The 27,013-nt window shown below is 68.8% G+C and overlaps 5 protein-coding genes across 6 annotated transcripts; 3 read left to right on the top strand and 2 right to left on the bottom strand.

The window, feature by feature from the left end:
• Positions 1-1,241: 1,241 nt before the first annotated feature.
• RAD9A (RAD9 checkpoint clamp component A) lies at positions 1,242-3,609 on the top strand (the record flags this gene model as incomplete). Its single annotated transcript, XM_084263710.1, has 11 exons — positions 1,242-1,275; positions 1,360-1,430; positions 1,565-1,699; positions 1,983-2,097; positions 2,182-2,281; positions 2,439-2,548; positions 2,632-2,738; positions 2,829-2,893; positions 2,986-3,087; positions 3,180-3,387; positions 3,478-3,609. 11 exons carry the CDS (start codon positions 1,242-1,244, stop codon positions 3,574-3,576), a joined length of 1,146 nt encoding a protein of 381 aa, XP_084119836.1. The 3' UTR covers positions 3,577-3,609.
• A 230-nt stretch (positions 3,610-3,839) lies between these two features.
• On the bottom strand, positions 3,840-7,041 carry PPP1CA (protein phosphatase 1 catalytic subunit alpha). The gene is made up of 7 exons (XM_084263711.1): positions 6,966-7,041; positions 5,939-6,070; positions 5,550-5,780; positions 4,982-5,086; positions 4,623-4,846; positions 4,231-4,365; positions 3,840-4,054 (listed from the first exon to the last, which is right to left on the bottom strand). The coding sequence occupies exons 1-7, from the start codon at positions 7,018-7,020 to the stop codon at positions 3,944-3,946; spliced, it is 993 nt and encodes a 330-aa protein (XP_084119837.1). The 5' UTR covers positions 7,021-7,041; the 3' UTR covers positions 3,840-3,943.
• A 1,850-nt stretch (positions 7,042-8,891) lies between these two features.
• On the top strand, positions 8,892-18,825 carry CARNS1 (carnosine synthase 1). Its single transcript, XM_084262639.1, has 10 exons — positions 8,892-8,958; positions 11,106-11,124; positions 12,164-12,395; positions 12,548-12,637; positions 13,015-13,502; positions 13,726-13,906; positions 14,644-14,729; positions 15,307-15,538; positions 15,657-15,928; positions 16,131-18,825. Exons 2-10 carry the CDS (start codon positions 11,122-11,124, stop codon positions 17,355-17,357), a joined length of 2,811 nt encoding a protein of 936 aa, XP_084118765.1. The 5' UTR covers positions 8,892-8,958; positions 11,106-11,121; the 3' UTR covers positions 17,358-18,825.
• A 1,449-nt stretch (positions 18,826-20,274) lies between these two features.
• On the top strand, positions 20,275-24,383 carry RPS6KB2 (ribosomal protein S6 kinase B2). Of its 2 annotated transcripts, none has more exons than XM_084263862.1 (15): positions 20,275-20,355; positions 21,328-21,362; positions 21,561-21,681; positions 21,799-21,867; positions 21,933-22,080; positions 22,163-22,220; positions 22,318-22,418; positions 22,504-22,594; positions 22,688-22,778; positions 22,935-23,042; positions 23,150-23,212; positions 23,301-23,378; positions 23,483-23,587; positions 23,676-23,788; positions 24,013-24,383. In XM_084263862.1, exons 1-15 carry the CDS (start codon positions 20,284-20,286, stop codon positions 24,179-24,181), a joined length of 1,422 nt encoding a protein of 473 aa, XP_084119988.1. In that variant the 5' UTR covers positions 20,275-20,283; the 3' UTR covers positions 24,182-24,383. The 2 variants fall into 2 exon arrangements, with proteins under 2 accessions (XP_084119988.1, XP_084119987.1); XM_084263861.1 differs by having other exon boundaries at positions 23,480-23,587.
• A 521-nt stretch (positions 24,384-24,904) lies between these two features.
• On the bottom strand, positions 24,905-26,440 carry PTPRCAP (protein tyrosine phosphatase receptor type C associated protein). Its single transcript, XM_084264110.1, has 2 exons — positions 26,421-26,440; positions 24,905-25,798 (listed from the first exon to the last, which is right to left on the bottom strand). Exons 1-2 carry the CDS (start codon positions 26,421-26,423, stop codon positions 25,202-25,204), a joined length of 600 nt encoding a protein of 199 aa, XP_084120236.1. The 5' UTR covers positions 26,424-26,440; the 3' UTR covers positions 24,905-25,201.
• Positions 26,441-27,013: the final 573 nt, after the last annotated feature.

Raw genomic sequence — 27,013 nt, 5'->3', positions numbered from 1 at the left:
CTTTCTACTGCGACGCAGCCAGCACAGCGCCTGCGGGATGGAGAAACCGTTATCCACTGCCAACCCAACTACTCCATCCCCTTCCACCATCGCCCAGGGCAGAGGGGCTCCCCTCCCAAACTTCCCCAGGGGGGGAGTTCCCCCAGAGAAAGGGACTACCACAAACCCTCACCAGGGTTCCCACCAAGCTCTGGGGAGTCCTGCTACACCCTTAGGCACAGCCTGAGGGTGGGCAGCGTGCTCGCCAGGGAGAAAAGGGGGGTGGCTGGAGCCCCAAGGCCGCATTCGAGGGGGCAGGGAGGCGGGCTGGGGGACCTGGGGCGGGCTCAGGGCTCCCAAAGCCCCACCGGGGCCGCTCAGGCCCCTCAGAGAGGCCCGGGGAACACAGGGGACCCTTCCGGGAAGGCAAGCGCTGGGACCCGGGCAGAAAAAGACCCGGGAGCGGGAAGGAAGCCGGGACGAAAGCCTGAGGAAAGGACGAGGACCCGCGGAGTCACCGGAGAGCCGGAGCCGGGAGCCGGAAACCACCGCCCGGCCTCTGAGAACCGCTCTGAGGCGACGAACTGCCGCCTCCCGCCGTCGAAGCCCCATTGGCGGAGAGGCACGTCACTCCAAGACTTCCGACCAATAGCGAAGCACGGGGAGGCGGGAGGGGGGTGGGACTGCCTTCGCTGAGGGGAGGGGGGTGTGTCTGAGGAGGGCGGGAGGGGTGTCTGCCGTGAGGTCACGTGAGGCGAGAGAACACCAGCCTGTCCGTCACGCCGCGGCGGCGGCCAATCGAAAGGACGGAGGGGGCGGGACGGAGGAAGCGTGTTGCCCAATGGGAAAGCGGCGGGCGAAGGCGGTGCGGGAACGGGGAAGGTGCGGGCGCGGAGGTGAAGCGGGCGGAACCACTGCCGGCTGCAGAGGGAGGGGGGGACGCGGGGCGGGGCGGGGGGGGGTTGGAGGCGAGACCATCCTCGGGGGGCGCTGAAGGGGGGGGAAGGCGGCACCACCGGGGTGGGGAGGGAAAGGAGCTGCCGGGGAAAGGTGGGGGGGGGAGAGAGGGGGAGTTTGGACGCGTCCATCGCGGAGTTGGGGGGGGGAGGGGGAGTTTGGGGCGGCCACGCCGGGGAAGCCGCCGGGCGCAACCATCTGGTCTGTGTGAGAAGGGGGGGGGGGAGGGTGTATCTTTGGGGGCGGGGCCTGGGGCGGGCAGGCGCGAAGCCCCCACGTGCCCGCCCGGTCCCGGTGCCTACGTCATGAAGTGCGTCATCACCGGCGACAACGTCAAAGGTGAGCGGGGCTGGGCAGGCCGGGGTGGGGGGGGGGTATGGGGGTGCCATGCCTTACCCCCCCTTTTCCTCTCCTCCCCCCCAGTCCTCGGCCGAGCCGTTCACTCCCTGTCGCGCATCGGGGACGAGCTCTACCTGGAGCCCACCGAGAGCGGGGTACGGGGCACGGGGGTGCTGCCCGGGCCACCCTCTGCCCCCCCTCAGTCCCATCTGGGAGGGGGGAGAGGGAGCAGGTGGCGCACCCCAAAAAGCCCTGACCCCCCCTTCTCCCTGTCTGCCCCTGCCCCCAGCTCTCCCTGTGCACCGTCAACTCCTCACGCTCCGCCTTCGCCTCCTTCCTCTTCGCACCCCTCTTCTTCCAGCTCTACGAGCCAGGTGGCCCCGGCCCTGAGCGGGAGCTGCAGCGATGCAAAGTCCACATGAAGGTGCAGCACCCTGGCCCAGCACCCCCAAACTGCCCCTAACCGGGCTTGGAAGGGCACCCCCAAACTCCCCCTTAGTGGGGTTGGGAAGGCACCCCCAAACTACCTGTTACTGGGGTTGCAAGGTCACACCCAAACTGCCCCTTACAGGGGTTGGGAAGGCACCCCCAAACTGCCCCTTACTGGCGTTGGAAGAGCACCCCCAAACTGACATTTACTGGGGTTGAGAGGGGTGGTGACTGTCCCTCTATGCCTGTGTCTGTCCATCCTCCCCCCACGCCCACAGTCCTTCCTGGGCGTCTTCCGCTCGCTGCCCTCGCTGGAGAAGACGGTGTGGAGATGCCTCATCCTGCTCAAGCCCCAGGCGGGCCGCCTCGTCCTGCAGCTCCACTGCAAGTACGGTGAGTGGGGAGGGGGCTGCGGGGTTGGGGGACACACACACCCCCCCCACCCCTGCCCTGCTGAGCCAGTGCGCCCCCCCCAAGGTGTCACCAAGACCCACAACCTGGCCTTCCAGGAGTGCGAGCGGCTCCAGGCCGTCTTCGACACCCAGAGCTGCGCCAGCAGCATCGCCGGCCCAGCACGGTGAGCGAGGACCTGGAGGGGGGGGGCGGTGAAGGGGGTGCAGATGGCGCCGGGAAGGGCAGAGGGGGTGCCGAGGGTGGGTGGAAGGATGGAGGTTGGCTGTGCTTGCGGAAGCCAGCAGGGTTTTGGGGTGCTTACACCCCTCCCATGCGCCCAGGGTGCTGGCGGAGGCCGTGGTTCACTTCCCGCAGACGCTGGCTGAGGTGACGCTGGAGGCCGGTCCCGGCGGCAAGATCGGCCTCCGAAACTACGTGGAGGAGGAGGCGGGTGAGCACTGCCCCCTTCCCTGGCCTTGGGGTGCCAGCACAGCTCCCTGACCCACCTCCTCCTCCCCCTGCAACCCGACCCAGAGCCCAGCAAGACGATGGTGACGGAGCTGTGGCTGGCCAAGGACGAGTTCCAGACGGTAGCTGTGGCCCCGGGCTCCCGCATCACCTTCTGCCTCAAGGAGTTTCGGGTGAGCCCCTGCCCAGCACCCCCAGCCCAAACACACCTCCCAACCCAAACACACCTCCCAACCCCCCCTCAACCCCCTCTTTGCCCCCAGGGGCTGCTGACCTTTGCTGAGGCCTCCAACCTGCCCCTCACCATCCACTACGACGCACCCGGCAGGTAGGAGTGGGGGCTCCCAGCCCCCACCAGACACCTGCCATCCCTCTTCCCCAACCCCACCCCATTCCCTTTCAAGCCCTCTGTGCCCCTAGGCCGGTGATCTTCACCCTGGAAGACACAGTGCTGGAGGTACACCTGGTGCTGGCCACCCTCTCAGACCCCGAAAGCAACCCCCAGCCCCCTCCAACCAACGGGTAAGTGGAGCCCCCACCCCCAGCTGCCATCAGTAGGGACCAGAGTGAACGGTTACCCCTCGCTGCCCCTTCTGACGCACTCTCGCCCCAAGTGCCTCCCACCTCACCGCCCCACCGGATGAGTTTGCTGATGACCTCGAGTCCTACATGATCGCCATGGAAACCAGTGCCTATGAGGGGGGCTCGGGGGCACCCCCCAGCCCCACCTTCCCCCTGCGTACCCCGGATCCAGCTGAAAGCGACCCCGAGGAGGAGGAGGAAGAGGAAGGAGCTGTGCCAGGAACGCCCCCCCACAAGAAGGTCTGGAGTGGGGGCCAGGTGGGCCTGGGGGCAGAAGGATGGGCACAGCCCCCTCCTGACCCAGACCTACCCCCCTTTCTCCCACCCCAGTTTCGCTCACTGTTTTTTGGCTCTGTGCTGACACCGGGGGGGCCCAGCCTGGCCCCCAGCCAGGAGGTGCTGGCAGAGGACAGTGACGGCGAGTACTGAGAGCCCCAAGGACGCGGAGCCACCTCAACCCATCATCATCCCCCCACCCCCAAACACAGGCACCCCCCCCGTGACCCATTACAAGTTTATTCCCCAAAAAATAATCCTCCTGCACCCCCCCTCCTCCACTGCCACCCCAGGGCTGGGCTCTGGGCTCCCCCCTGGCCCCAGAGGTCCCTGTCCTGGGGCTGCATTTGGTTTCGGTGGAGCGGGGCAGCGAGGGGGGGGGGGGGAGCGGCAGGATCCTACAAATAAAAAATGAGTCGAAAGAAAAGCGACCTGATGTTGAGAGCGGGAAGTTGGGGGGGGGGCGCGGACCCCAGCTGGGGAAGCGGGGTTTGGGGGGGTCAGGGGGGACGCTCATGGCTCATTTCTTGGCTTTGGCAGAGTTGCGGGGAGGGGTGACGGGGCGCCCCGCGGGGTTCAGCCCGCTGAACTGCCCGTATTTGCCCTTGTTCTTGTCAGCCGGCTTCAAAATCTGCGGGGAATGGATGGGGGGGGAAGAAATGAGATAGGGGTCCACACGCTGTACCCCACTCTTCCCCCCCAGCTCTCCTCCTGCCTTGAGGGCAGAGGCGCTCCCCCAAAAAAAACCCTCTCCCTCCTGCCCCCCTAGTAGTCCCTTCCCTGCATGAAGGGCCCCCCCCAGCCCACCTGGAAGGAGCACATGAGCGTCTCGTCCACGCTCATCATGGCGCCCGCGTTGTCGAACTCCCCGCAGTAATTTGGCGCCGAGAAGAGGGTGACAAGCTGGCGCTTGGCGAAGAATTCGTAACCGTCCTCCACCACCTGTGCCAGAGCTGGTGCTGAGCCACGAACCGACCCCCCAGCCCTGCGCCAGGGGCAGGGGTGGGGGAGCAAATACCCACCCCAGGGGCTCACCCACCCAGGTCAGACACCCCCTCAAAGTCAAACATCCCCTTCTGGGTGGGGAAATACCTCCCCCTGTGCAGCCTGGGGCAGCCCCCGGAGCAACTGCTGCCCCAGCTGGGGGGGAGTACAGTACCCATTTGGGACCCCCACCCATGGGTGCTGCTTGGGGGTACCTGGTGCGCCCGGCAGATGAGATCCAGGTCGTGCTTGTGTAGGAATTTGGCCACCACCTCAGCCCCAAAGGTGAAGGAGACGCCGCGGTCGTTCTCGCCCCAGCCCTGCACGTCCTTGTCCGGGTCGGACCAGAGCAGGTCGCAGAGCAGCCCCTGATCCGGCACGTCGGTGGGGCGCATGATCCGGCGTATCTGCTCCATCGACTGCAGGTCGGGAGACAGCCCTGCGGCAACAAGCGGGGTACGGCATCACCCGCCTGCTCCCAAACAGCTCGTCTTCCCCTCCTGGGCACCCCCAAAGGCACAGAGGTCCTGTGTGTGTGTGTCCCCCTCCTCAGCCCCCAACGCCCCGCGCCCACCTCCGTGGCAGCAGAAGATCTTCTCATCCACAATGGCGGCGATGGGCAAGCAGTTGAAGCAGTCGGTGAACGTCTTCCAGAGCTTGATGTTGTACCGCCGCTTGCCTACAAGGGAGAGGGGGTAGGTGCCTGCGTGCCACCCCTCACGGGGGTGCAGAGGGGTCCCCGCGAGCCCCCACACATGGGCAAAGCACTCGCGGTCACCCAGACACCCAGCAGACCCGGTGGAGGGAGGGCTGCACAGGGGCAATGATGTGGGGTGGTGCTACATCACAGACTGGAGGGGGGGGGGGTCTGCGAGGTGTGTGCTCATGGAAGTGGTTGGGGGTGGGGGGTACACGGTGGGGTGAGGTGGGTGCAAGACGCTGGGTGCAGATGGTGCTGGGAACACTGGGGTGGCACAGATTGGTGGTGGGTACGAGGAGGGTGGCAGGAGGAACCCCCACCCCGCCCCCTTTCCCGGTGGCTTTAGACAGAATCAGGGTGAACCCCGGGGGTGACGCCAGGTACAGGGGTGCACGGTGACGGCACTGGGGGTGACGCAGCCCCCGGCAGCCCCAGCACTCACACTCGTCATAGAAGCCGTAGATGCGGTTGATGCTGGCGCACTCGTGGTTGCCACGCAGCAGGAAGAAGTTCTCGGGGTACTTGATCTTGTAGGCCAGCAGCAGGCAGATGGTCTCCAGCGACTGCTTGCCCCGGTCCACGTAGTCCCCCAGGAACAGGTAGTTGCTCTCAGGTGGGAAGCCCCCGTACTCGAAGAGCCGCAGCAGGTCGTAGTACTGCCCGTGGATGTCACCTGGAAGGGGGCAGCAGGGGGTGAGGGGGGAACCGTGTACGTCAGACCCCCCCGTTCCATCCCCACGCCACTCCGGGCTGTGCTGGGACCCCCAAGCCCACCCTGGGGGTTCACCCAGCCCGTGCCCGGCACGGCGCGGCACGGCGGCCAGGTCTCACCGCAGATCTTGAGGGGGGCTTCCAGCTCCAGCAGGATGGGCTGGCTGAGGAAGATCTCCCGCGACTTGAGGCACAGCCCCCGGATCTCGTTCTCCGTCAGCTGCACGTTCTTCCCCGGCCGCGATCCTTGGACTGGGCCCACCGGAGAGACCGGAGTCAGGGATCCCACCGACACCCCACGCCAGCGGGGGGAATGGGCCCATGGATTGGTGGGAGCGACAGGGGCGTGGGGGATTTGGGGGTGTCCCACACCAAGAGGGTCCTGGCTGCCCCAGGATGGGGGAGGGGCATGGATCACCCCTCCCTCCCAGCAGCACGCCACCGTCTCTCCTTCCACACCTGGGGGCTGTGGCAGAGCCTCCCCACGCCTGATCCTCTCCCCTCCCTGTCCCCATGCCCAAACGCACCCCCCACCCCCTTACATTGCCCCCCCCAGCTCATCCCAAATCTAGCAGCCCCCTTGCCAGCCCACTTCTCTCTTAATCCCCCAGAAACACCCACCCCCTCAAACTTCCCTGACGCCCGCTGCACGCCCCCCCCAGCCTCCCAGCCCCCCCAGATCCTCCCCCCCTCAGCACCCTCCTCCGCCATTCTCCAGGCTCTCCCACCCCCACAGACTCAGCTCCAAGATCCTCCGCCCGCGGTACCGGCTCCACAAACCGCCCCCACAGAGCCCGGGCTCGGGGCTTTCCCCTCGCGGCCTTCGGCGGCGGGGGGAACGGACGGGACCCCGGGGTAACCGGCTGTTTTAGGGAGCGCGGCGGGGGGGTGCGGGGGGGAGCGCGCCCGGAGGCCGCGAAGGGGGAACCGGGGCCATTGGGGGCGGCCGGAGGCCGTTAAACGGGGCCTGGAGCCGTTGCGGGGGGGGGAGGAACGGGGAGGATCCCGGGGCGGGGGGCGGGGGGCAGGAGGCGGAAGCCGGTGGGGGGGGGCCGGGGCCAGGAGCCTGTCCCGGGTCCGGGGCGGGTCCCGGAGCCTGTGTGGGCCCCGAGGTGGGTGCGGGACCCGGGTCGGCGGCTCCGCTCACCCTCCAGGAGGCGGCTGATGATGGAGTCGAGGTTGAGCTTCTCGGTGTCCGCCATGGCCGCCGGACGCTCGCGCCCCGCCCCGCGCGCCCGGGGGGGAGCGGCGGCTGGGGGAGGTGGAGAGGGGAGGCGGGAGCGGCGCCCCCTGGCGGCCCGGAGGAATCAGCGCCGCGCCGGGAGTCCGGGACGGGGGGGGACGGGGACGGGGATGGGGACGGGGACGGCCCGGGGAGGCGTTCCGGCGACGCCCGGTACCGGCCCGGTACCACGGGCACGGGAACAGCCCCGGGACGGGGCACGGGGACGCCCGGTAACGGCATCCCGGCCCTCGGGCACGGGGACTGCCGGGGAGGGGGCATGGGGATCCCCGGCACCGGCATCCCGGCGTGGGATCACCCCGGGGAGGGGGCATGGAGACCCCCGGCACCGGCATCCCAGCACCGCGACAGCCCAGGAGGGGTCACGGGGCCGCCCGGTACCGGCGTGCCGGCACGGGGGCACGGGGACGGTCCGGGGAGGGGCGCGGGGACCCCTGGTGACGGCATCGCGGCACGGGATCACCCCGGGGAGGGGACACGGTGCCCGGCAGGGACCCAAACGGGGCACCGGTGCTCCCGCTCCCCCCGGCCCGAGGGGCCGCCGCCGCGGGCAGCTCGAGCCGTTGCCGGGAGGCTGTTGCCAGCGGGGGTTCCCTGGGGACGCCCCGAAGTCCCGGGAGGGGCCCGGCGGGGGCTGAGCCCTGCGCGGGGCGCGGAGCCGGGCCCGGGGGGTTTGAGGGAGGGAAGGGGGAAGGGGAAGTCACGGCCCCCGGGCCCGCCGCCGCCCCCTGCCCGCGGGCCCTGGGCCGGGTCGTTCCTGGGCCGTTCCCGTGCCGTGCCATTCCCGCGTCTGTGCCATAACATTCCCGTGTCCATGCTGTGCCATTCCTGCGTCCATCCCATGACTGTGCTGTGCCGTTCCCATGCCATTCCCATGTCCATCTCCGTGCAATTCCCATGTCTATGCCATTCCCATGTCCATTCCCATGTACATTCCCATGTCCATTCCCATTCCCACGCCATTCCCATGTCCGTGCCATTCCCATGCCATTCCCATTCCTGCGCTGTGCCATTCCCCTGCCGTGCCATTCCCATGTCTGTCCCATTCCCATTCCTATGCCATTCCCATGCCATTCCCATTCCCATGTCCATTCCCACGCCATTCCCATTCCATTCCCATTCCCATTCCTGTGCTGTGCCATTCCCATGTCCGTTCCATTCCCATTCCTATGCCATTCCCATGTCTGTGCCATTCTCATTTCCATGCCATTCCCATGTCCATTCCCACGCCATTCCCATTCCATTCCCATTCCCATTCCTGTGCTGTGCCATTCCCATGCCGTGCCATTCCCATGTCCGTCCCATTCCCATTCCTATGCCATTCCCATGCCATTCCCATTCCCATGTCTGTGCCATTCTCATTTCCATGCCATTCCCTGTCCATTCCCATGCCATTCCCATGCCATTCCCATTCCTGTGCTGTGCCATTCCCATGCCATGCCATTCTCGTGCCATTCCCGCGCGTGCCGGGTGCCGGGTGGTCGGGAATAGCTCTGAGGATGGGGGGGGGGGGGGGCGGGGGGGAACAGCCGCCTGGCCCCGGCCCTGACATTTCCACTCCGCGGTGTCAGTTTTACCGCCGGCCCCGGCTGACCCCGCCAGTTGGCCCCGGCCCCCGCCCCGGGCCCCCCCCCGGCGGTACCGTGACCCCCGCGTCCCGCTCCCGGCTCCCCGCCGCCCCCTTGTCCCGGCACCTGCCACCCCCTCCCCCCCACGAGCATCCTCACCCTTCACCCCCCCGCCCCCGGCACATCCCCCCCCTGCCGGTCCCCCCGGGTCCCCCGGCCCCGCCCCGCCCCTCCCCGGGGCCGCCCCGCCCGGGCGGGAGGCGCTGCCGCCGGGACCGGAGCGGGCACAGGCGCTGTGCGGGACGCGACAGCACCGGACGGACCGACCGGTGGGTCCTGGCACGGGCGGGACCGGGGAGGACACGGGGGCTGTAGGGGTGGGGGGGGAAGTGTGCTTTTGGGGGGTGAACGCGCCGGGGGGTGCGGGAGCAGCGGGGGCCGGGACGGGGGGGGTTCGGGGGGGGTACACACGCGGGTGGGGGACACGCCTGCAGGGGTACATGCGTGGACATACATGTATGTGTGCATGCGTGTGCATACGTGGGGGGGGGGGCATACGTGTGTGTGTGTGCATATGTGTGTGTGTGTGCATACGTGTGTGTGTGTGCATATGTGTGTGTGTGCATACGTGTGTGTGTGCATACATGTGTGTGCATACATGTGTGTGTATGCATATGTGTGTGTGCATACGTGTGTGTGTGTGCATATGTGTGTGTGCATATGTGTGTGCATACGTGTGTGCATACATGTGTGTGTGCATACATGTGTGTGTGTGCATACATGTGTGTGCAGACACGTGTGTGTGTGGGCGTGCATGCAGCTGTGTCTGCAGCTGTGTGTGTGGCGGTGCACGCGTGTGCGCGTGCGCGTGTGCCTGTGCACGCGTGCCTGTGCCTGCACAGGTGTGTGCACGCATGTGCTGTGCGTGCTCCTGTGCCTGTCTTCGTGTGTGTACACGCCTACATGTGTGGCCGCGCACGCGTGTGCGCACACACACGTGTTCCTGCATCTGTGTGTGTGCCTTCGCCTGCGTGTGGACACGCCTGTGCTCCTACCCACACGCGTGTGCTCCTACCCACACGCGTGTGCTGACACCCACACGCGTGCCCACGCGGAGCGTGCGCCGCGGTGCACCCCTGACCGTGGGACGGGTGTCGCTGGGGGGCCGTGGGTGCCCGGCGGGGGCGTGCTGGCCGAGCCGGTGGCCCGGTGCCTGTGGGTGCCGGTGACTGACGCCGTGGGCAGCTGGAGCTAAGCCGGGGGACGTGCGGCCTGGCAGCTCCGCCATGCTGGGGGAGCGGGGGGGGGGCCATGCCCAGCCTGGCCAGCTCAGGGACGGGGACAGGGGGGACGGAGACCTCCCGACACACCCACCGAGCCCCTGTCCCCCGGCCCCCACAGCCCCTCACTGTCTGTGGAGATGGGGACAAGGCCTGGCACTGGGGTGCGAGCTCGGGGTGAGGGTGCCAGCACCTGGCGAGAGGTGCCTGTGACACCCCCCCAACCCCCCCTTACGCCCCCCAATCCGGGGTGGAGGGGACAATGGGGCTCTGTGCTGCCTGGCTGTGCCCGCCGCCTAATCCGGGGCACGGGGCCGAGGGCCGGGCACCCCGGGGTGGCACGGGGGGGGGGGAAAGGGGGGCGATTTAAAGGCCAGAGCCACCCGGTGTCCCCTGTGCCAGGCGGTGTCCCCCTGCGTGCTCTTGGGCCACGGCTCGCACCCCAAGGTACCCGGGACAGGAGCGGGGGTCACAGCCATACCAGAGAGGGGACCACAGGGACCACCCCCATCACCGGCCAGGAACTAAGGGTGGTCCACAGCTTGAGGATGGGGGAACAGGGTGCCCCATGTTGGGGTTTTGGGGGGGTCCTCGTGCTGGTGAACGTTCAGCAGCAGGCAGAGAGCCAAGCCGTGTGTCCCCAAACCCTGTCACCCCATGGGGACACCCTACGGGGCTGTAGGAGCTGGGCTGGGGCCGGCCCGGATGGGTGACAGCGAGCGGGCACTGCTCAGCTCCGTGCCTCAGTTTCCCTCCACGGGGCGCCAGGCACCCTGCTGAGCGCTGGGACACCCCGTGTATGGGGGGGGGCTATGTGTGTGTGTGAGTTGGGGGGGGGGGTTGTATCTGTCTCCCCAGGGCACCTTGGCACCCCAGGGCTGGGGTTGCCCGCGGCCGCGCTGAGCCGGTGCGGGATTACGCTAATCCCGCTCGGGCTCAGCCGGATCCGCCGCGGTCACCGGGGCCGGCGCCGGGGGCACAACATGGGGACACCGGGGCTGGCACCGGGGGGAGCACAACATGGGACACCGGGGGCTGCCCCAGGAAGGGTGCCTGGCCCCGGCGGGGGCTGCAGAAGAGGGTGCCCTGTTTCAGGGAGGGTGATGCGGAGGAGGGGTGGGTATCCCTGTGTTTGGGTGGGGGTGGCAGGTCCCTGGAGCCACCCCGCTAACTCTCTGCCCGTCCGTCTCTTGCAGCCCCTGGGCCAGCAGGATGGTGAGTGGACCCGGGGTGGGGGGGTGCCCGGTGATCCCGGGGGAGGGGTGCCCGGTGGTGCCGGGCGCTGCCGGGGGAGCAGGCGGCGTGGCACGCCGTGCCCACCTCCCGCGGCGCCCACCCGCCGCGTGACCCCGCAGGGACAAGGGCCCGCTTTGTCCCGGAGCTGGCAGCCCCGGCGGCTGGCACGGCCCCCGAGCCCCGGAGCCGCGGCGCTGCGCCCGGCACCCGCGGCCCCCCAACACCCTGACACCCCCCCCCGCCCCGCCCCCCCGCCCGGCATCTGGGCGCCCTGCTCCCTTCTGCCCCCGTGGTTGCCCCTTCCCCACCACGGCTGTCCCAGCTCCCTCAGGCAGACCCCTTGTCCCCGTGTCCCCCATGTCTGGCCCAACACCAGCCCCCTGCCAGCCCCTCAGCCCCCTGCCACCACCCCCTGCCCCCCCAGCCCCTTACAGCCCTGCCAGTCCCTGCCAGCCCTTTACACCCCGCTAGCCCCTGCCAGCCCCTTACACCTCTGCCAGCTCCCCGCCAGCCCCACAGCCCCCTGCCAGGGCCCGACACCCCTGCCAGCCTGCTACATCCCTGCCAGTCCCCTGCCACCACCCCCTGCCCCTGCCAGCCCCATGCCAGCCCCTCAATCCCCTCACCCCCCCTGCCAGCCCCTCAGCCCCCTGCCAGCCCCTTATCCCCTGCCAGTGCTCTGCCAGCCCCTTACACCCTAACGCCAGCCACCCAGTGCCCTGACACCCCTCTGTCCCCCTGCTACTGCCCTGCCAGGCCCCTGCCACCCCTTACCCCCCTACCATCCTCTCACCACTCTCCCATCACCCCCTGCCAGCCCCCAACCTCTGCCAGCCCCCTGCAACCCCTGACCCTCTGCCAGCCCCCTGCAACCCTTACCCCCTGCCAGCCCCTGCCAGCCCTTACTCCCATCACCTCCTGCCACCCCTTACCCCAACCACCACCACCTCCTGCCTCCCCTTACCCCCGCCAGCCCTCTGCCCGCCCCTCAGTCCCCCCCCCTCCGCCCCCCCCGCAGCTCTCGGTGGAGCAGAGCAGCGCGGAGCCGGCGCCGAGCCCGGCGGAGCCTCAGTGGGCCGGGCCGGAGGCGCTGTGCCCGGGCTGGTTGGAAGACGAGAGCCCCGACGGCGACGTGCCCGAGGACATCGGGGACCCCGGCTGTGCCCCCCACGCCTACGGCCTGCTCCAGAGCGCCCTGCGCCGGGAGGGGCTGCCCCGCACGCTGGACCGCTCCGCAGAGCCCCGCACGGGTGGGGGGGCCTGGGAGCTGGGGGCGGGGGGGGCAGGGACTCGCGGGGAGGGTCCCAGCCGGGCTGGGGCGCCGGGGTCAGGATGGGGATGGTGTGTGCCTGCCCCACCCCTAGCCCCCCCGCGGGGGTGTTAAACCTTGCCCCGCCGGCAGGATTTGGCCCGCTGGACATGACCGTCTGCATCCTGGGGTCCCCCACCGCCTTCCTGCCCGTCCTGCTGGAGGGTGGCAGCCGCTGCCCAGGTGGGTACAGCCCCCCCCGGGGGTGCCCACCCCCACCCTGCCAGTCCCGTACAAGACACCCATGAACCCACAGCCTGTGCTCCCCACATCCCACCCAGGGGTCCCCTGTGCCTGTGTATCCGGGAGGGAAACTGAGGCAGGGGGTGTGGCTGCCCCCCCCCCCCCCCACACACACACCACCCCCACATTGGCATCCCCGTTAACTCCAGTACACACCAGTGCTGGCATCAAATGCCACCCCAGGGTGCTGGGGCAGCGGTAGCATCACTCCCCGCACTACATCCCCTCCTTGGGTGGAAGCCCCTTTTGCCAGGGGCCAGTGTCTCAGGGCAGGGGGCCATGGCTGCCACTGCCCACGCCCCTGCCCCCCCTTGCAGGTGCCATGGTCCTGTGCCTGTCACCCACCTGGGCCAGCCGGGTGCCCTCGGAGACGTCCCCAGGCGCCTGGTCCCTGCTGCTCTCCCAGGGGGTCTCCTTCGAGGCAGGGGGTCACAGCACCCTGGAGACCTACATGCCCCCCCGGCGAGCCAACTACGTGACGGGCACATTTGCAGCGGGGGGTCCTGAGGGCGGTTGGGTGGGCGAGCTGGCCCGGGACCTCGACTGCCCCATGGGGGGGTCGGTCCCGCTCACCTGCCGGCTCGAGGACCCACTGGTCACCCGTTGGGTGCTGGCGGCCCGTGCCAACCTGCCCGTGCCCCCCACCCTGGCATTTGTCCTGGGGACTGGGGGGCACCTACCCGTGGACCCATCGCCCCCTGGGGTGAGGCTGGTGCGGCTGGAGGACCCCCAAGGCCAGGAGAGCCTGGTGCAGCAGGAGGTGGACGCCTTCCTGGGGGGCACCGCCATGGAGCCCTACAGCCAGGTGGGCACGGGTGGGTGGGCTCCCACAGGGGGCTGCAGGGGGGGTGGGCAGGGAGGTGTGGGGCACGGCGGGGTGTTCAGGGGGTACCTGTGGGTCACATGTTCTGGGGGTGATAACTGCAGCGGGGTGGTGGGGTGGCTTATTTTTGGGGAGGGGGGTGGTGGCACCAGGTGGGGAGGGGGACACATGGCGTGGGGTGACACGGTGGGGGGAATGTGCGCAGGTGGTGGTGCGTCCAGCGGGGTGGCGGTGGCGTGGGACGGGCGCCCGCAGCACCCATGGGAAGGCGGAGGGGGCGGCGGTGGCGCAAGCGGTGGGTGCTCGGCTCCATGGGCTGCGGGAGGAGGACAGCGTCCTGCTGGAGGCCATGGTGCCCACCGCCCGCCTGCCCATGCCCCCCCCACGTAAGGCCCCCGCCCTCGGGTGCCCACCACACTGGGATGGGAGGGAAGGGCCCCACCCCTCACACCCCACTCCACCCCACCGGGCTCCCTGGGGTCCCTGCAGCCGTGCCGCCCACATGTCCGTCCCCTGGGGTGGGTGGCCATGGGGGAAACCAAAGTCCTGGGGTAGGGCATGAAGCATGGGCCCCCATAGTCATGTGCCATGGACCCCCAATGTCCACTGGGGTGGGGGGAAAGTGGCCACCATGGATGCCCATAGTCCCCTGGGGTGGGTTTAGGGGGGGAGGTGGCCACCATGGACCCCCAATGTCCCCTGGGGTGGGGGGAAAGTGGCCACCATGAATGCCCATAGTCCCCTGGGGTGGGTTTAGGGGGGGAGGTGGCCACCATGGACCCCCAATGTCCCCTGGGGTGGGTTTGGGAGGGAAAGTGGTCACCGTGGACCCCCAATGTCCCCTGGGATGGGTTTGGAGGGGAAGGTGATGGCCCCACCCAGTCCCCCAGGGTAAGGGTTGGGGGGGGGTGACCACCTTGAAGTCCCTACTGTCCCAAGGTGCTGGGGGTGACGGTGGCCATGCGGGTCCCTGTGGTCCCCTGGGGTTGGGGGTTGGACGGGGCAACCATGGTCCCACACGGTGTCCCAGAAGCCCACGGGGGTGTGTGTGTGTTGGGGGGTGTTGGGCAGGGACCCCTGCCCCCGGGCGGCGGCCGTGCCTGCCCTGTCCCTCGCCCCCCAGGCAGCCCAGCCCCACGGCTGCCCATGGCTCTGCGCATCTGCACCCTGGTCTGCAGGTCCTGGGGGGACCGGCCCCAGCTCTGCCAGGTACAGCCCTGCCTGAATGGCTGGGGGGCGTGGGGGGCGGGGGACGTGGGAGGTGCGGGCACCCACACCCAGGGGAGTGTATGATCTCATGTCACAGTGGCCCTGGGTGTCCCTAGGGAGTGGTGGCATCCATGTCCCCACACCATGGTGGCCCTGCATGTCCCCAGGTGACGGTGGCCATCCATGTCTCCATGCCACAGTGGCCCTGGGTGTCCCTAGGGAGTGGTGGCATCCATGTCCCCACACCATTTTGGCCCTGGGCATCTCCAGGTGCTGGTGGCCATCCATGTCCCCACACCATGGTGGCCCTGCATGTCCCCAGGTGACGGTGGCCATCCATGTCCCCATGCCACAGTGGCCCTGGGTGTTCCTGGGAGCTGGTGGCATCCATGTCCCCACACCATTTTGGCCCTGGGCATCTCCAGGTGCTGGTAGCATCCATGTCCCCACAGCACAGTGGAGCTGGTGGTAACCCATGTCCCCACACTATGGTGCCACCCTGTGTCCCTGTGCCCACAGTCAGCGTGTCCCCACGCTACGCAGTGCCACCCCATATCCCCATTCCTGTGCCCCGCAGGTGGCATGTGGCGTGGGGCGCGCGGAGGCCCCGGTGCGGCATGGGGCGGCGCTGCCCCAGGGCCTGGACAGCAGCCTGCAGCAATGGGGGGTGACGGCCCCCAGCCAGCGCCAGGCCCTGGCCACACAGCTGCGGGAGGCCGCCGAGGCCGCCATGGCCGCGCTCCTGGCTGCCGAAGCTGAGCTGAGCCCCGAGCAGCGTGGCGGCGCCCGCGCCCACACTGACTTCCTGGGTGAGTGGGGTGTAGCAAACAGCTCTGATCCCCAGGGCGGGGGTGGGGGGTGGGGATGGAGGTGATGCTGCCAGCACGGTGCTGAGCGCAGCGTCCCCATCCCCATCCCCGTCCCCAGGCGTGGACTTCTTGTTGGCGTGCGTGGATGAGACCCTGGAGCTGGTGGCCCTGTCCACCAACAGCCAGCGGTGCCTGGAGACCTGCCTGCTGGCCGAGGCCATGGGGCACGCTGTGGGGCAGCCCCCCAGTGACCTGCCCCGGCTGTTGGCCGAGGCCCTGCTGCACAAGGCACAATGCCACCTGGTCGAGGGCAAGGATATCCTGCTCATCGGGGCCGGCGGTGTCAGCAAGAGCTTCGTCTGGGAGGCGGCACGCGACTATGGCCTGAGGGTGAGGAAGTGGGGGGCTGCCTGCCATCAGTAGGTTCCAGAGTGAACACTCACTCTGCACAGCATTCCCCCTGCCTGGTTGCTGCGCCCATGAGTCGGGCTGTCTCTCCATGGAGGGGTGGGGTGGGGGATGGCGGCGGCAGAGCTACGATGCCACACAAGTGTCCCCGCTGCCATGCTGACATCCCCCTTTGGGGACACAGATCCACCTGGTGGAGTCAGACCCGGAGCACTTTGCGGCGGGGCTGGTGCAGACCTTCCTGCCCTACGACAGCCGGGAGCACCGGCGGGACGAGGAGCATGCGGAGCGGGTGACGGAGCTGATACGCGCCCGGGGACTGCGGCCCCACGCCTGCCTCTCCTACTGGGATGACTGCGTGGTACTGGCAGCACTGGTGTGTCAGCGCCTGGGGCTCCGCGGCAGCCCGCCTGCCGCCATCCGTGTGGCCAAGCAGAAGAGCCGGACCCACCAACACCTGCAACGGTGCCGCCACGGCCGCCCACCGCCCGCTGCCTTTGCCGTGCCCTGCCGCCGACTGCAGAGCCACGGGGATGTGGAACGGGCGGCGGGCACCGTGCCCTTCCCCGCCGTGGCCAAACTGGAGTTCGGCGCCGGCGGCGTCGGTGTCCGGTTGGTGGAGAGCGCAGGGCAGTGCCACGCTCACGCCGCCCGGCTCTGGCAGGACCTACGGGACGATGCCGATCACCCGGGCATCGGGTTGGGTTGGGGCAACGCCATGTTGCTGATGGAGTACGTCCCGGGCACCGAGCATGACGTCGACTTGGTGGTCTTCGACGGGCGCCTCCTGGGCGCATGGGTGTCCGACAACGGCCCCACGCGCCTGCCCGCCTTCCTGGAGACGGCAGCCTGCCTGCCCTCCTGCCTGCCCGCCGACCGGCAGGCCCAGCTGGTGAGGGCGGCCCTGCAGTGCTGCCTGGCCTGCGGCCTGCACAACGGCGTCTTCAACGTGGAGCTCAAGCTGGGGCCGGGTGGGCCGCGCCTGCTGGAGATCAACCCCCGCATGGGGGGCTTCTACCTCCGCGACTGGATCCGGGAGGTCTATGGGCCCGACCTGCTGTTGGCAGCCGTGTTGGTGGCCTTGGGCCTACCGCCGGTGCTGCCCGCTCGCCCCACGCCCCGCACCCACCTAGCCGGGGTGATGTGCTTGGATTCAGAGCACAGGACCACCCTGGGTGGGGGCGGGGGGCTGGCGGCGCTGCAGGCCTTGCAGAGCCGCGGCCTCGTCCGCCTCAACCGCCTCTTCGAGGAGACGGCGGGGGACGGGGAGTACGAGGAGCCCTGCCTGAGCGTGGCGTGCGGCGGGGCGACGCGGGCCGAGGCCTGCCTGCGCCTGCTGGGGCTGTGCCAGGCGCTGGGCATCGACTCGCCCCGGTACCCCGTGGAGCATTTCTTATCCCACTTCAAATAGCCCCGGGCAGGCAGCGGGGCTGGCGGGGGCACAGGCACCGCGTGCGCTCACCTGGCACCCCACTCCCGCAGCCCCGCCGCCCCGGTCCCCGGTATCACCACCCCACTTGCTCCTCTGGACCCCAATCTCCTGCTCTGGCACCCCCTGCCCGCATAACTGCCACCCATCCTGGCATCCCATCTGCAGGCATCACCCCATTACCCCAGCACCTCCCCACTACCCTGGGAACCCCATCCGCTAGCACCACCCCCATCCAGGTACCCCATTACCCTGGCACCCCATCCCCTGACATCTCATCCGCTGGTACCCCTTATTACCCTGGCACCCCACCCTCTGGCATTGCCCCATTACCCCAGCACCTCCCCATTACCCTGGTACCCCATCTGCTGGCACCCCCCCCATCCAGGCACCCCATTACCATGGCACCCTATCCCCTGGCACTCCATCCCCTGGTACCCTATCCATCCTGGCACTCCCGATTAACCTGGCACCCCATCCCCTAGCACCCCCCTATCCTGGCACCCCACCCCCTGGCACCCTCAATTATCCTGGAATGCCAACCCCTGGCACCCCCCCATTACTCTCCCTGCTATCCCCTGTCACTTCCTCCCATCCTGGCACCCCCTGTGACCTCCCCCTCCCCATCCCAGCACCCCATCCCCTGGCACCCCCAATTACCCTGGTACCCCATTCCCTGCTCCCCAACATCCCACCCAGCACACCCCCAATCCCCTGCCCCATTCCACCTCCCTGACACCCCATACCCTGGCACCCCAACCCCTGCCCCCAGCACCCCCTGTCCCTGCAACAAGGAGCGGTGCCCCTTCCCATGCCAGGGGACACGTGGGGGGACACGGACCCCCCCAGCCCTTCCCAAAGCAGGGTCAGGAAGGGCCCCCTGTTAAGGAGCCCTTGGTAACAGGGGGTGAGGGCAGCCCCCCCTGGCACCCAGGCTGCCCCCAGAGCAGCAGGTACAGCCTGGGGGGTGCTGGCACCCACCAGCACAGGAGACCCTACAATAACAGACCTGTGCAGGAACAGGCCTGCCAGGGGAGACCCCACAGCAACCACCCAGCGAGGGGAGACCCCACAACAACTCAGCCTGGGGACACCCCAAAACAGCCCCCCAAGCTGGGGAGATCCCACAACAGCCCGGCGTGGGGACACCCCAAAACAACCCAGCCTGGGGAGACCCCACAATACCCCAGTGTGGGGACACCCCTAAACAACCCAGCCTGGGGAGACCCCACAACAGCCCAGTGTGGGGAGACCCCAAAACAACCCAGCCTGGGGAGACCCCACAACAGCCCAGCGTGGGGAGACCCTACGATAACACCCACCCCAGGGACCCTGTGTAACACCCAGGGCCCTGCAATAAGACCAGTGACCCCCCAATAACACCCAGCCTCCCGTAGCCCCCTGACCCCACAATAACACCCAGTCCCCCCATAGCCCCCAGACCCCACAATAACACCAGCCCCTAAAGCCCCCCAACCTTACAATAACACCCACCACCTATAGCCCCCCCCAACTCCACAATAAGACATACCTCTCTTAGCCCTCCGACCCCACAATAACACCCAGCTCCCATAGCCCCCAGATCCCCCAATAACACCCAGCCCCTCCTATAGTCCCCCAACCCCCTAATAACATCCAGCCCCCCCGTAGCCCCCTGACCCCCAATAACACCCAGCCGCCATAGGCTCCCGACCCCCCAGTAATACCCAGTCTTGGGAGCCCTCCCGACCCCACAATAATACTCAGCCCCCCCAGCCCCCTACCCCCCGATGACACCCACCACTGTAGCCCCCCGACCCCACAGCAACACCCAGCCCCCCTATAGCCCCCCCAACCCCACAACAATACTCAGCCCCCCCATAGCCCCCTACCCCCCGGTAACACCCACCCCTGTAGCCCCCCGACCCCACAGTAACACCCAGTACCCCTATAGCCCCCCCAACCCCACAACAATACTCAGCCCCCCCATAGCCCCCTACCCCCCGGTAACACCCACCCCTGTAGCCCCCCGACCCCACAGCAACACCCAGCCCCCCTATAGCCCCCCCAACCCCACAACACTACTCAGCCCCCCCATAGCCCCCTACCCCCTGGTAACACCCACCACTGTAGCCCCCCGACCCCACAGTAACACTCAGCCCCCCTATAGCCCCCCGACCGCCCAACAACACCCAGCCCCCCACAGCCCCCCGACCCCACAGTAACACCCAGTCCCCCCATAGCCCCCCGACCCCACAGTAACACCCAGTCCCCCCATAGCCCCCAGACCCCACAATAACACCCAGCCCCCCATAGCCCCCCCAACCCTACAATAACACCCACCACCTATAGCCCCCGACTCCACAATAAGACATACCCCCCTTAGCCCTCCGACCCTACAAGAACACCCAGCCCCCATAGCCCCCCGACCGCCCAATAACCCCCACAAACCCCCGTAGTCCCCCGACCCCACAATAACAACCACGCCGCCGCCTCCTCCCCCCATCCCACCGGTGCCCCACAAACCCGCGTGACCCCTGAGCTGGGTTTTGGGGGGGGGGTATCTCCGTCTCTCCCAGGGACACACCCCCCCCATGTGTCGTCACGGCTGATGTCACAGCGACGCGGAGGAGGCGGAGCCGCGCCCGGGGCCGGGGGGCTGCCTAGTAAAGGCTGTGAGCGGCCGGCCTGGCTCTGTCTGATCCCTCTGCGCCCCCCGCCCCTTCTCCACACCGGGACACCCCCCCCCCCGGGCCCCCCCCCCCAGCCCGGCAGCGCGTGTCCCGGCGCGCCCCGCGGTGGGGATGCCGGGGGTCCCCCCCCAGCCGGTGACGCGCCTCCGGGAGGGGCGGGGCCAGAGGGGCGGGACCACCGGGGAGGGGCGGGGCCACCGGGGCGGGTCCCTCCGGGGTCCCGGTACGGCGCCGTCATGGCGGGGGTGTTCGACATCGACCTGGAGACCGAGGAGGGCAGCGACGGGGACGAGCCCGAGCTGGGAGCCGTGAGCCGGCACCGGGGGAGGGCGGGGGGGGTGGGGGGCACGGACGGACCGACACCGGGATCGGCACCGGGGCGGGGATCGGGGTCCGGGCACCGGCTGGACACTGCGGGGGGGGGGGGGGGGGCACGGAGCGCGGGTAGGGGTGGGAGGGGGGCGGCGAGCGGCACCGGCACCCCGAGGGGGACGTACCGGGGCCCGCTCGGTGCTGGAGACGGACGACGGACGGACGGACGGACGGGCTGGCTGCTGGAGGTCGGGCAGCTGAAGGGGGAGGGGACAGGGACCGGCACCCCGGGGTCCTGCCGCTGGCGGGGCCGGGGCGCAGCCAGGCTGCCCGCGGGGACGGGGCACGGGGGACACCGGGAGACACCGGGGGACACGGAGGGACACCGGGGGACACCGGGGGTTCCCGGCCCGGTCGGGCGGAGGGCGGGTCGCGTGGGCAGGGCCCTGTCTCAGCCCCAAAACATCCGGCTGGGCCGGCGCACGGCAGCACCTCGCCCGGCTCTGCCTGCGGCCGGCACCCTGCCCGGCCCCTGCCCGGCCCCTGCCCCTGCCCGCTCTCCGCCCCGGGTCCCTGCTCTCCCCTTGCTCAATTCCTGCCCGGTGCCTGCTGGCACCCTGCCCGGTCCCTTCCCCGTCCCTTCCCGGCCTCTACCCGCCCCAGGTCCCTGACAGGTCCCTGCCTGCTCCAGGTCCCTTCTCCCCACCCTGCCTGGCCCTTACCCCGTCCCTGCCGGGTCCCTGCCCAGTCCCTGCCTTCCCCGGGTCCCAACCCGGTCCCTGCCAAACCCCTGCTCTGTCCCTGACCACCGCCCCCCCCCCCGCCTGTTCCCTTCCCTCCTGTCCCTTCCCGGTCTCTGCTTGTCCCGGGTCCCTGCACATTCCCTGCCTTCCCCGTGTCCCTGCCTGGTCCCTTCCATGTCCCTTCCCGGTGCCTGCCGGCCACTGACCGTGGGTTCCCTCCCGCAGGAGATGGAGCTGGAGCCCCGGGGAAACGGCCTGGAGTAAGTGGGGGGACAGAAGTGGGACAGGCAGGGGGACAGAGTGGGGCAGATAAGGGACAGGAGGGGGGACAGAGAGGGGACAGAGCAGGGGCAGGCAAGGGACAGAGGGGAGACAGGCAAGGGGATGGGGGGGACAGGCAGGGGGGCAGCCTGGGAGCCAGGGGGGGGTCCATCCCGTCTCTCCCGCTGTCCCGCCAGGCCGGTGGGGCACTACGAGGAGATCGAGATCTCGGAGAGCAGCGTCAACAACGGCCCTGAGCACATCGGTCCCCACTGCTTCGAGCTGCTCCGCGTCCTGGGCAAGGGCGGCTACGGCAAGGTGGGGGGCACAGCGCGCTGGGGCTGGGGGGGGGGGGGGGTTTGCGGTGCTTGAGGGTCCAGGGGGTGGGTTGGAGCATCCCCAAACCATCTCACGCCCCCTTCCCCATCCTTACAGGTATTCCAGGTCCGCAAAGTGCAGGGCACCAACACAGGGAAGATCTTCGCCATGAAGGTCCTGAAGAAGGTAGCGCCGTCCCGGCCCCCCCGGCCCCCCCGGGGAGCGGCCCCCCTTCACCGCCTCCCCCCCAGGCCAAGATCGCCTGCAACGCCAAGGACACGGCGCACACCCGGGCCGAGAGGAACATCTTGGAGGCCGTCAAGCACCCCTTCATCGTCGACCTCATCTACGCCTTCCAGACAGGCGGCAAGCTCTACCTCATCCTGGAGTGCCTCAGCGGTAGGGCTGGAGGAGAGGGGGGAGCAGGGGGGGGCTGGGAGGGGGGGATCAGGAGGTCCCACTCGGGGTGTCTTTTTGGCAGGTGGAGAGCTCTTCATGCAGCTGGAGCGGGAGGGCATCTTCCTGGAGGACACCGCCTGGTAGGGATGGGAATGGGGGATGGGTGGCGGGACACATCCTGGGACCCCAGTGTCAGGACCGTTCCAACCCCTCCTCTGACCCTCCTCATCCTCCCAGTTTCTACCTGAGCGAGATCACACTGGCGCTGGGCCACCTCCACTCCCACGGCATCATCTACCGCGACCTCAAGCCGGAGAACATCATGCTCAACAGCCAAGGTAGGCTTGGGGATGGTGGGGGGTGGCAGGGGGGATCCAGGAGGGGCATAGGGGGCGATGCTGACCCCCCCCCCACCTCCCTCAGGCCATATCAAGCTGACGGACTTCGGGCTGTGCAAGGAGTCAATCCATGATGGGGCCGTCACCCACACCTTCTGCGGCACCATCGAGTACATGTGAGGCGTGGGAAGTGGGGGGAGTTGGATTTGGGGGTATCCCAGCCCCACCCCCCCCCCTCACCTTATTTCCCCCCCACATCCCCTCCCCAGGGCCCCCGAGATCCTGGTGCGCAGTGGGCACAACCGGGCGGTGGACTGGTGGAGCCTGGGCGCCCTGATGTATGACATGCTCACAGGATCGGCAAGTCCCACTCCTGCTCTTTCCTCCCTGGGGTGGGAGCTGGGGGGGGGGGGTGGGAGACACGGGATGGGGGGGTGGGATGCCCTCTGGGGTGATGCTGAGCCTTCCTCGCCCTCCCTGGCGCTTCCTTGCCACCCGGGCCCCCCCCCCCCACAGCCCCCCTTCACTGCTGAGAACCGTAAGAAGACCATCGATAAGATCCTCAAGGGCAAACTGGTGCTGCCCCCATACCTGACGCCCGACGCGCGGGACCTGCTCAAGAAGGTACCCCCCGACCCCCAAACACACCCCCTCCCAAAGTTTATTTAGGTAGGCCCTACCAACCCCCCCTGCCATGTGTTCCCCGTGCCCTCCCTGCTTCTCTCTTCCAGTTTCTCAAGAGGAACCCCAACCAGAGGATTGGGGGGGGCCCAGGTGATGCGGCAGACGTGCAGGTATGGGTAGGGGGGAGTGGGGTGGGTGGCAGGCAGGCATCTGCACCCCATTCCCCAATTTGTGACCCCCTCCCCGTTCTGCCCACAGAAGCAGCCCTTCTTCCGCCACATCAACTGGGAGGACCTGCTGGCCCGCAGGCTGGACCCCCCCTTCAAACCCTGCCTGGTATGGCGGGTGGGGGTGATGGATGGGTGGGGGGGGGGGCGCAGGGGCCGTGTTGGTGCGTGGGGAGCACCCATAGGAGCACCTACTGCCCGTCCTTGCAGCAGTCAGAGGAGGACGTCAGCCAGTTCGACACCCGCTTCACCCGCCAGACGCCTGTCGACAGCCCCGATGACGCTGCCATCAGTGAAAGTGCCAACCAAGCCTTCCTGGTATTGGGGAGGGGGGGGGGGTAGGGGGTGCACCAACCCAGCACCCAGCACCCTCTGGTCCCCCTGACGCCCACCCCGCTGCCCCCAGGGCTTCACCTACGTGGCCCCCTCGGTGCTGGAGAGCATCAAGGAGGGGTTCTCCTTCCAGCCCAAAGTGCGCTCCCCCCGCCGCCTCAACAGCAGCCCCCGCACCCCTGTCAGGTACCTGCCCGACCCCTGGGGGGGTGTGGGGGGTAGTGGGGTGGGTGCTGTGGGGCACAGCAGTGGAATGGGGGTGCTTTGGGGTGGGGGGATGGTGGGAGCTGGGGGGTAGGACCCTTTCCTGTTCTTGTGTGGTGGGCAAGGGAAGCGCCCGGGGTGGGAAGCAGGGTGTCATGGGAAGGGGGTGTCCCCCCTCTCACCCTCCCACCCACCTCGCCCTCCAGCCCTGTGAAGTTCTCCCCCTTCGAGGCGTTCAAGCCGGGGCCACCAGGGGACCCGATGGAGGTGGGGAGCAGCCTGCCCCCCCCGCCCGAGGGCACAGCCCCGCTGCCCATCAAGAGCTCCGTGGGTGCCAAGAAGCAGAAAGGGGGCCGGGGGCGGGTGCCCAGGTAGTGGTGGGGGTGGGGGGTGGGGAGTGTGACCCGGGGGGGGGAGGACGCCGGGTGCTGATGGGGCCTGGTGCCCCCCAGGGGGAATGTATGTAGGGGGTGGTCCCCGTGATGCTGCTTGTGCTTGGGGCTGCCATGGGCGTGGACCCCCCCCCCACTCCCCCTGGCACAGCACCCCCACCCCATCATGGCTTTCTGCCTGCTTGTGCTGCTGGGGAGGGAGGGGTGGGGGGAGGGGGGGTCAAGGGGCACCCCGGTTCGGTGGCAGGACCCCTCCTGCCGGGGTGGGACCCCCTCCTGGGGTGGGACACCTCGCGCTGGGGGGTGGGCGAGGACCCGCGACCGGACTTGTGTGCCAATTAAAGGAGGTGATGAGCTGTGGTGGTCCCGTGCTGGGGGGGGGCATGGGGGGGGGGAACTGCTGCCCCGGGGGGGGGGGGGGGGGGGAGGCTCTTCCCCCCAGCCCCGCCCCTTGTCAAGCCCCGCCCATAGGCTGCCATTGGCCCCGCCCTGGCCCAGAGTCCCTCTCCAGCCCACCAATCAACGGCCGCGCCCACAGCAGCATCGCCGCGCCGTTGGCCCGAAGCCCCGCCCAGAGACCGGCCGCCCCGCACAGGCCGGCTGGCCACGCCCACTCCACACGAGGCCCCGCCCAGCGGCCGATGGCCCCGCCCACAACCCCCCTCGCCCTGCCCACCCCCCCCAATTGACAGTCGGAACTGGGCAGCGCTGCGTTTTTATTGGTCAATGCCCAGGTCAATCAGGAGGCTCTGCGGGGAGCAGGCGGCCGGCGGAATAGTCCTTTGGGGGGGGGGGGGAGGAGGGGGGAGGCTGTGACGTCACAGGGTGGCGATGTCACAAGGCAATGATGCCACGGGGCAATGACATCATCACGTGATGATGTCACAGATGCAACAAGGCACTGATGTCGCTGGGCAGTGATGTCATGATACAGAGATGCCACAGGGCGCTGATGTCACAGGGCGCTGATGTCACAGGCTTGCTCAGGCGTGACGCAGTGCTGTCAGAGGGCGGTGACGTTAGGCCGCGCGTCCCCCCAGGCCGCGGACCCCGAGAAGGCGTGGAGGTCGCTGAGCAGGGCCTCGGCACTGCCCCCCGCCACCTGCCCCCCGCTTGGGGGGCTCTCCCCTGTCTCCACTGCCACTGTGGTGGCTGCAGCCTCGGCCGCCTCCTCTTCCTCCTCATCCTCCTCTTGCTCCTCCTCCTCCTCCTCATCCTCCTCCTCATCATCATCATTCTCCTCCAGCCTCCGGCCCTGGCTCCACGGCATCAGCTCTTCCTCCTCATCGCGGGGAGCCGCCTCTAGCACCCCATCCCTGGGACAGGGCTCCCCGGCGAGGCCGCCCGCTCCCCGGAGCTGGTACCAGTGTTCCCGCAGCAGTGCCAGGGCACGGCGGCCCAAGGGCCGGGGATGGTACCGGCCGTCTGAGAGGCAGAGATGGCGCCAGGCCACAGCCAGGCCTGCGGCCAGGAGCAGCAGGAGCACGGCCAAGGCCCCAGCCGTCCAGTCGTTACGGTACAGCTGCCCCTTCCCGGCCGCCGCTGCCACCCCAGCCAACGCCAACAGCCCTGGTACCGGTGAGCATCGCCATGCTCCAGCCTGCAGGCAGGAGGGAAAAGGGGGTCAGCACTCCAAAATAGGCACCCAGCCTGGCTCTTCGTGGACTTGGGGTGTCCCAGGACGCGAGGTACGGCGCAGACAAAGAGCAGCCGGCAATGCGCGCCGTGTAGGCGGCTGGGCCTGTGGCGCGGCGGGAAGCCACGGTTGGCTGGTGCCACAGCACCTCTGGGTGCTGGGGGTGAGAGATGGATCCCATACAGGGCCAAGCCCCTCCATCCCAGCCCCCCATTCCCCCTCAGCCCCATAGCTTCCCCCCGCCCCCATCTCCGTCCTAGGCCCAGCATCACAAACACACCCCACACCCCCAGCACCACCCTTTGCTTCCCCTACACCCCTCCTCCATAAAACCTGACCCCCAGCCCTGCTGGGGGAGGGGGTATGTGCCCCCATGGACCCCCCCGCTGCTCCTCCCTGCCCCCCCTCCTCAGCCCCAGGGAACTGCATTTGATTGAGGCGCAGCCACCCCCCGCCCCAACCCCCGGATTTAGCAGAAGAAACTGAGGCTGGAGAAATGCCCCCCGCCCCCCTCCCCAATCTAGGGGTGCCCCCCCTGAGGCTCAGACACCCCATCTCCCGTCCCACCGGATTTTGGGGTACTTACCATCAGCGGGTGCTGCCAGAGCGGGTGCTGGCACTGTAGGCGTGAACTGTATTGGGGGCCCCCCCCGCCTTCCCCCACCCCCCCTCAGCGCTTCCTGCCGGATGTATCGGTGCGGGGGGAGGCAAGGTGCTGCACCCCCCCGCTTGCCTACCCAAAATGCACCCAGGGCCCTGGAAACCCAGGGTGGCTCCCAGCTGTGGGGACCGGCTCTGACCCCCCCCACATCCCCTAATCTCCCCCCCCTGGGGTCACCCGTACCCCCCCACCATTACTGACACCCCTCCCCCCCAAAAAAAGTGCCACACCCACTCTGAGAGCCCCCCTTGTGCAGGGTGATGGGTCAGATGTGTACAGGGGTGCCCTGTCCCCCTGTCCCAGCGCTGATAATTTTGGGGAGGGGGATGGGGGGCCGGAAATTCCCCATGAGCACGAGCTGCCCCCACTGCGTCACCCCATTTCCTGCCCAAAGCGGGTAAACTCACACCTGCACCCGCCGCGCCTTCCTGTCCCCCCACACTCCCCCTCCGAGCCCTCAGAGCTCCTTGGTCCCACAATGAGCCCCCCAAACTTCCCAACACCCCCTCCTAAACCCC

This window comes from Gallinula chloropus, assembly GCF_964237585.1.
Source record: "Gallinula chloropus genome assembly, chromosome: 4".
NCBI classification, from domain to species: domain Eukaryota; kingdom Metazoa; phylum Chordata; class Aves; order Gruiformes; family Rallidae; genus Gallinula; species Gallinula chloropus.
The sequence above is the reverse complement of the archived record's forward strand: the minus strand, read 5'-3'. Positions and strand labels throughout refer to the sequence as shown.

Bases quoted from the DNA above. Each gene is read 5' to 3' on its own strand.
- PPP1CA (XM_084263711.1), bottom strand. From the start codon at position 7,020: ATGGCGGACACCGAGAAGCTCAACCTCGACTCCATCATCAGCCGCCTC. The intron at 5,781-5,938 runs GTGAGACCTGGC...GCCCCCTTCCAG, and splicing joins AGCCCCCCTCAAGATCTGCG to GTGACATCCACGGGCAGTAC. The intron at 4,847-4,981 runs GTGGGCGCGGGG...TTGTTGCCGCAG, and splicing joins GATCTTCTGCTGCCACGGAG to GGCTGTCTCCCGACCTGCAG.
- RPS6KB2 (XM_084263861.1), top strand. From the start codon at position 20,284: ATGGCGGGGGTGTTCGACATCGACCTGGAGACCGAGGAGGGCAGCGAC. The intron at 21,363-21,560 runs GTAAGTGGGGGG...CTGTCCCGCCAG, and splicing joins CCCCGGGGAAACGGCCTGGA to GCCGGTGGGGCACTACGAGG. The intron at 23,213-23,300 runs GTATGGGTAGGG...TTCTGCCCACAG, and splicing joins GTGATGCGGCAGACGTGCAG to AAGCAGCCCTTCTTCCGCCA.
- CARNS1 (XM_084262639.1), top strand. The intron at 15,539-15,656 runs GTGAGTGGGGTG...CCCCGTCCCCAG, and splicing joins CGCCCACACTGACTTCCTGG to GCGTGGACTTCTTGTTGGCG. The intron at 15,929-16,130 runs GTGAGGAAGTGG...TTGGGGACACAG, and splicing joins CACGCGACTATGGCCTGAGG to ATCCACCTGGTGGAGTCAGA.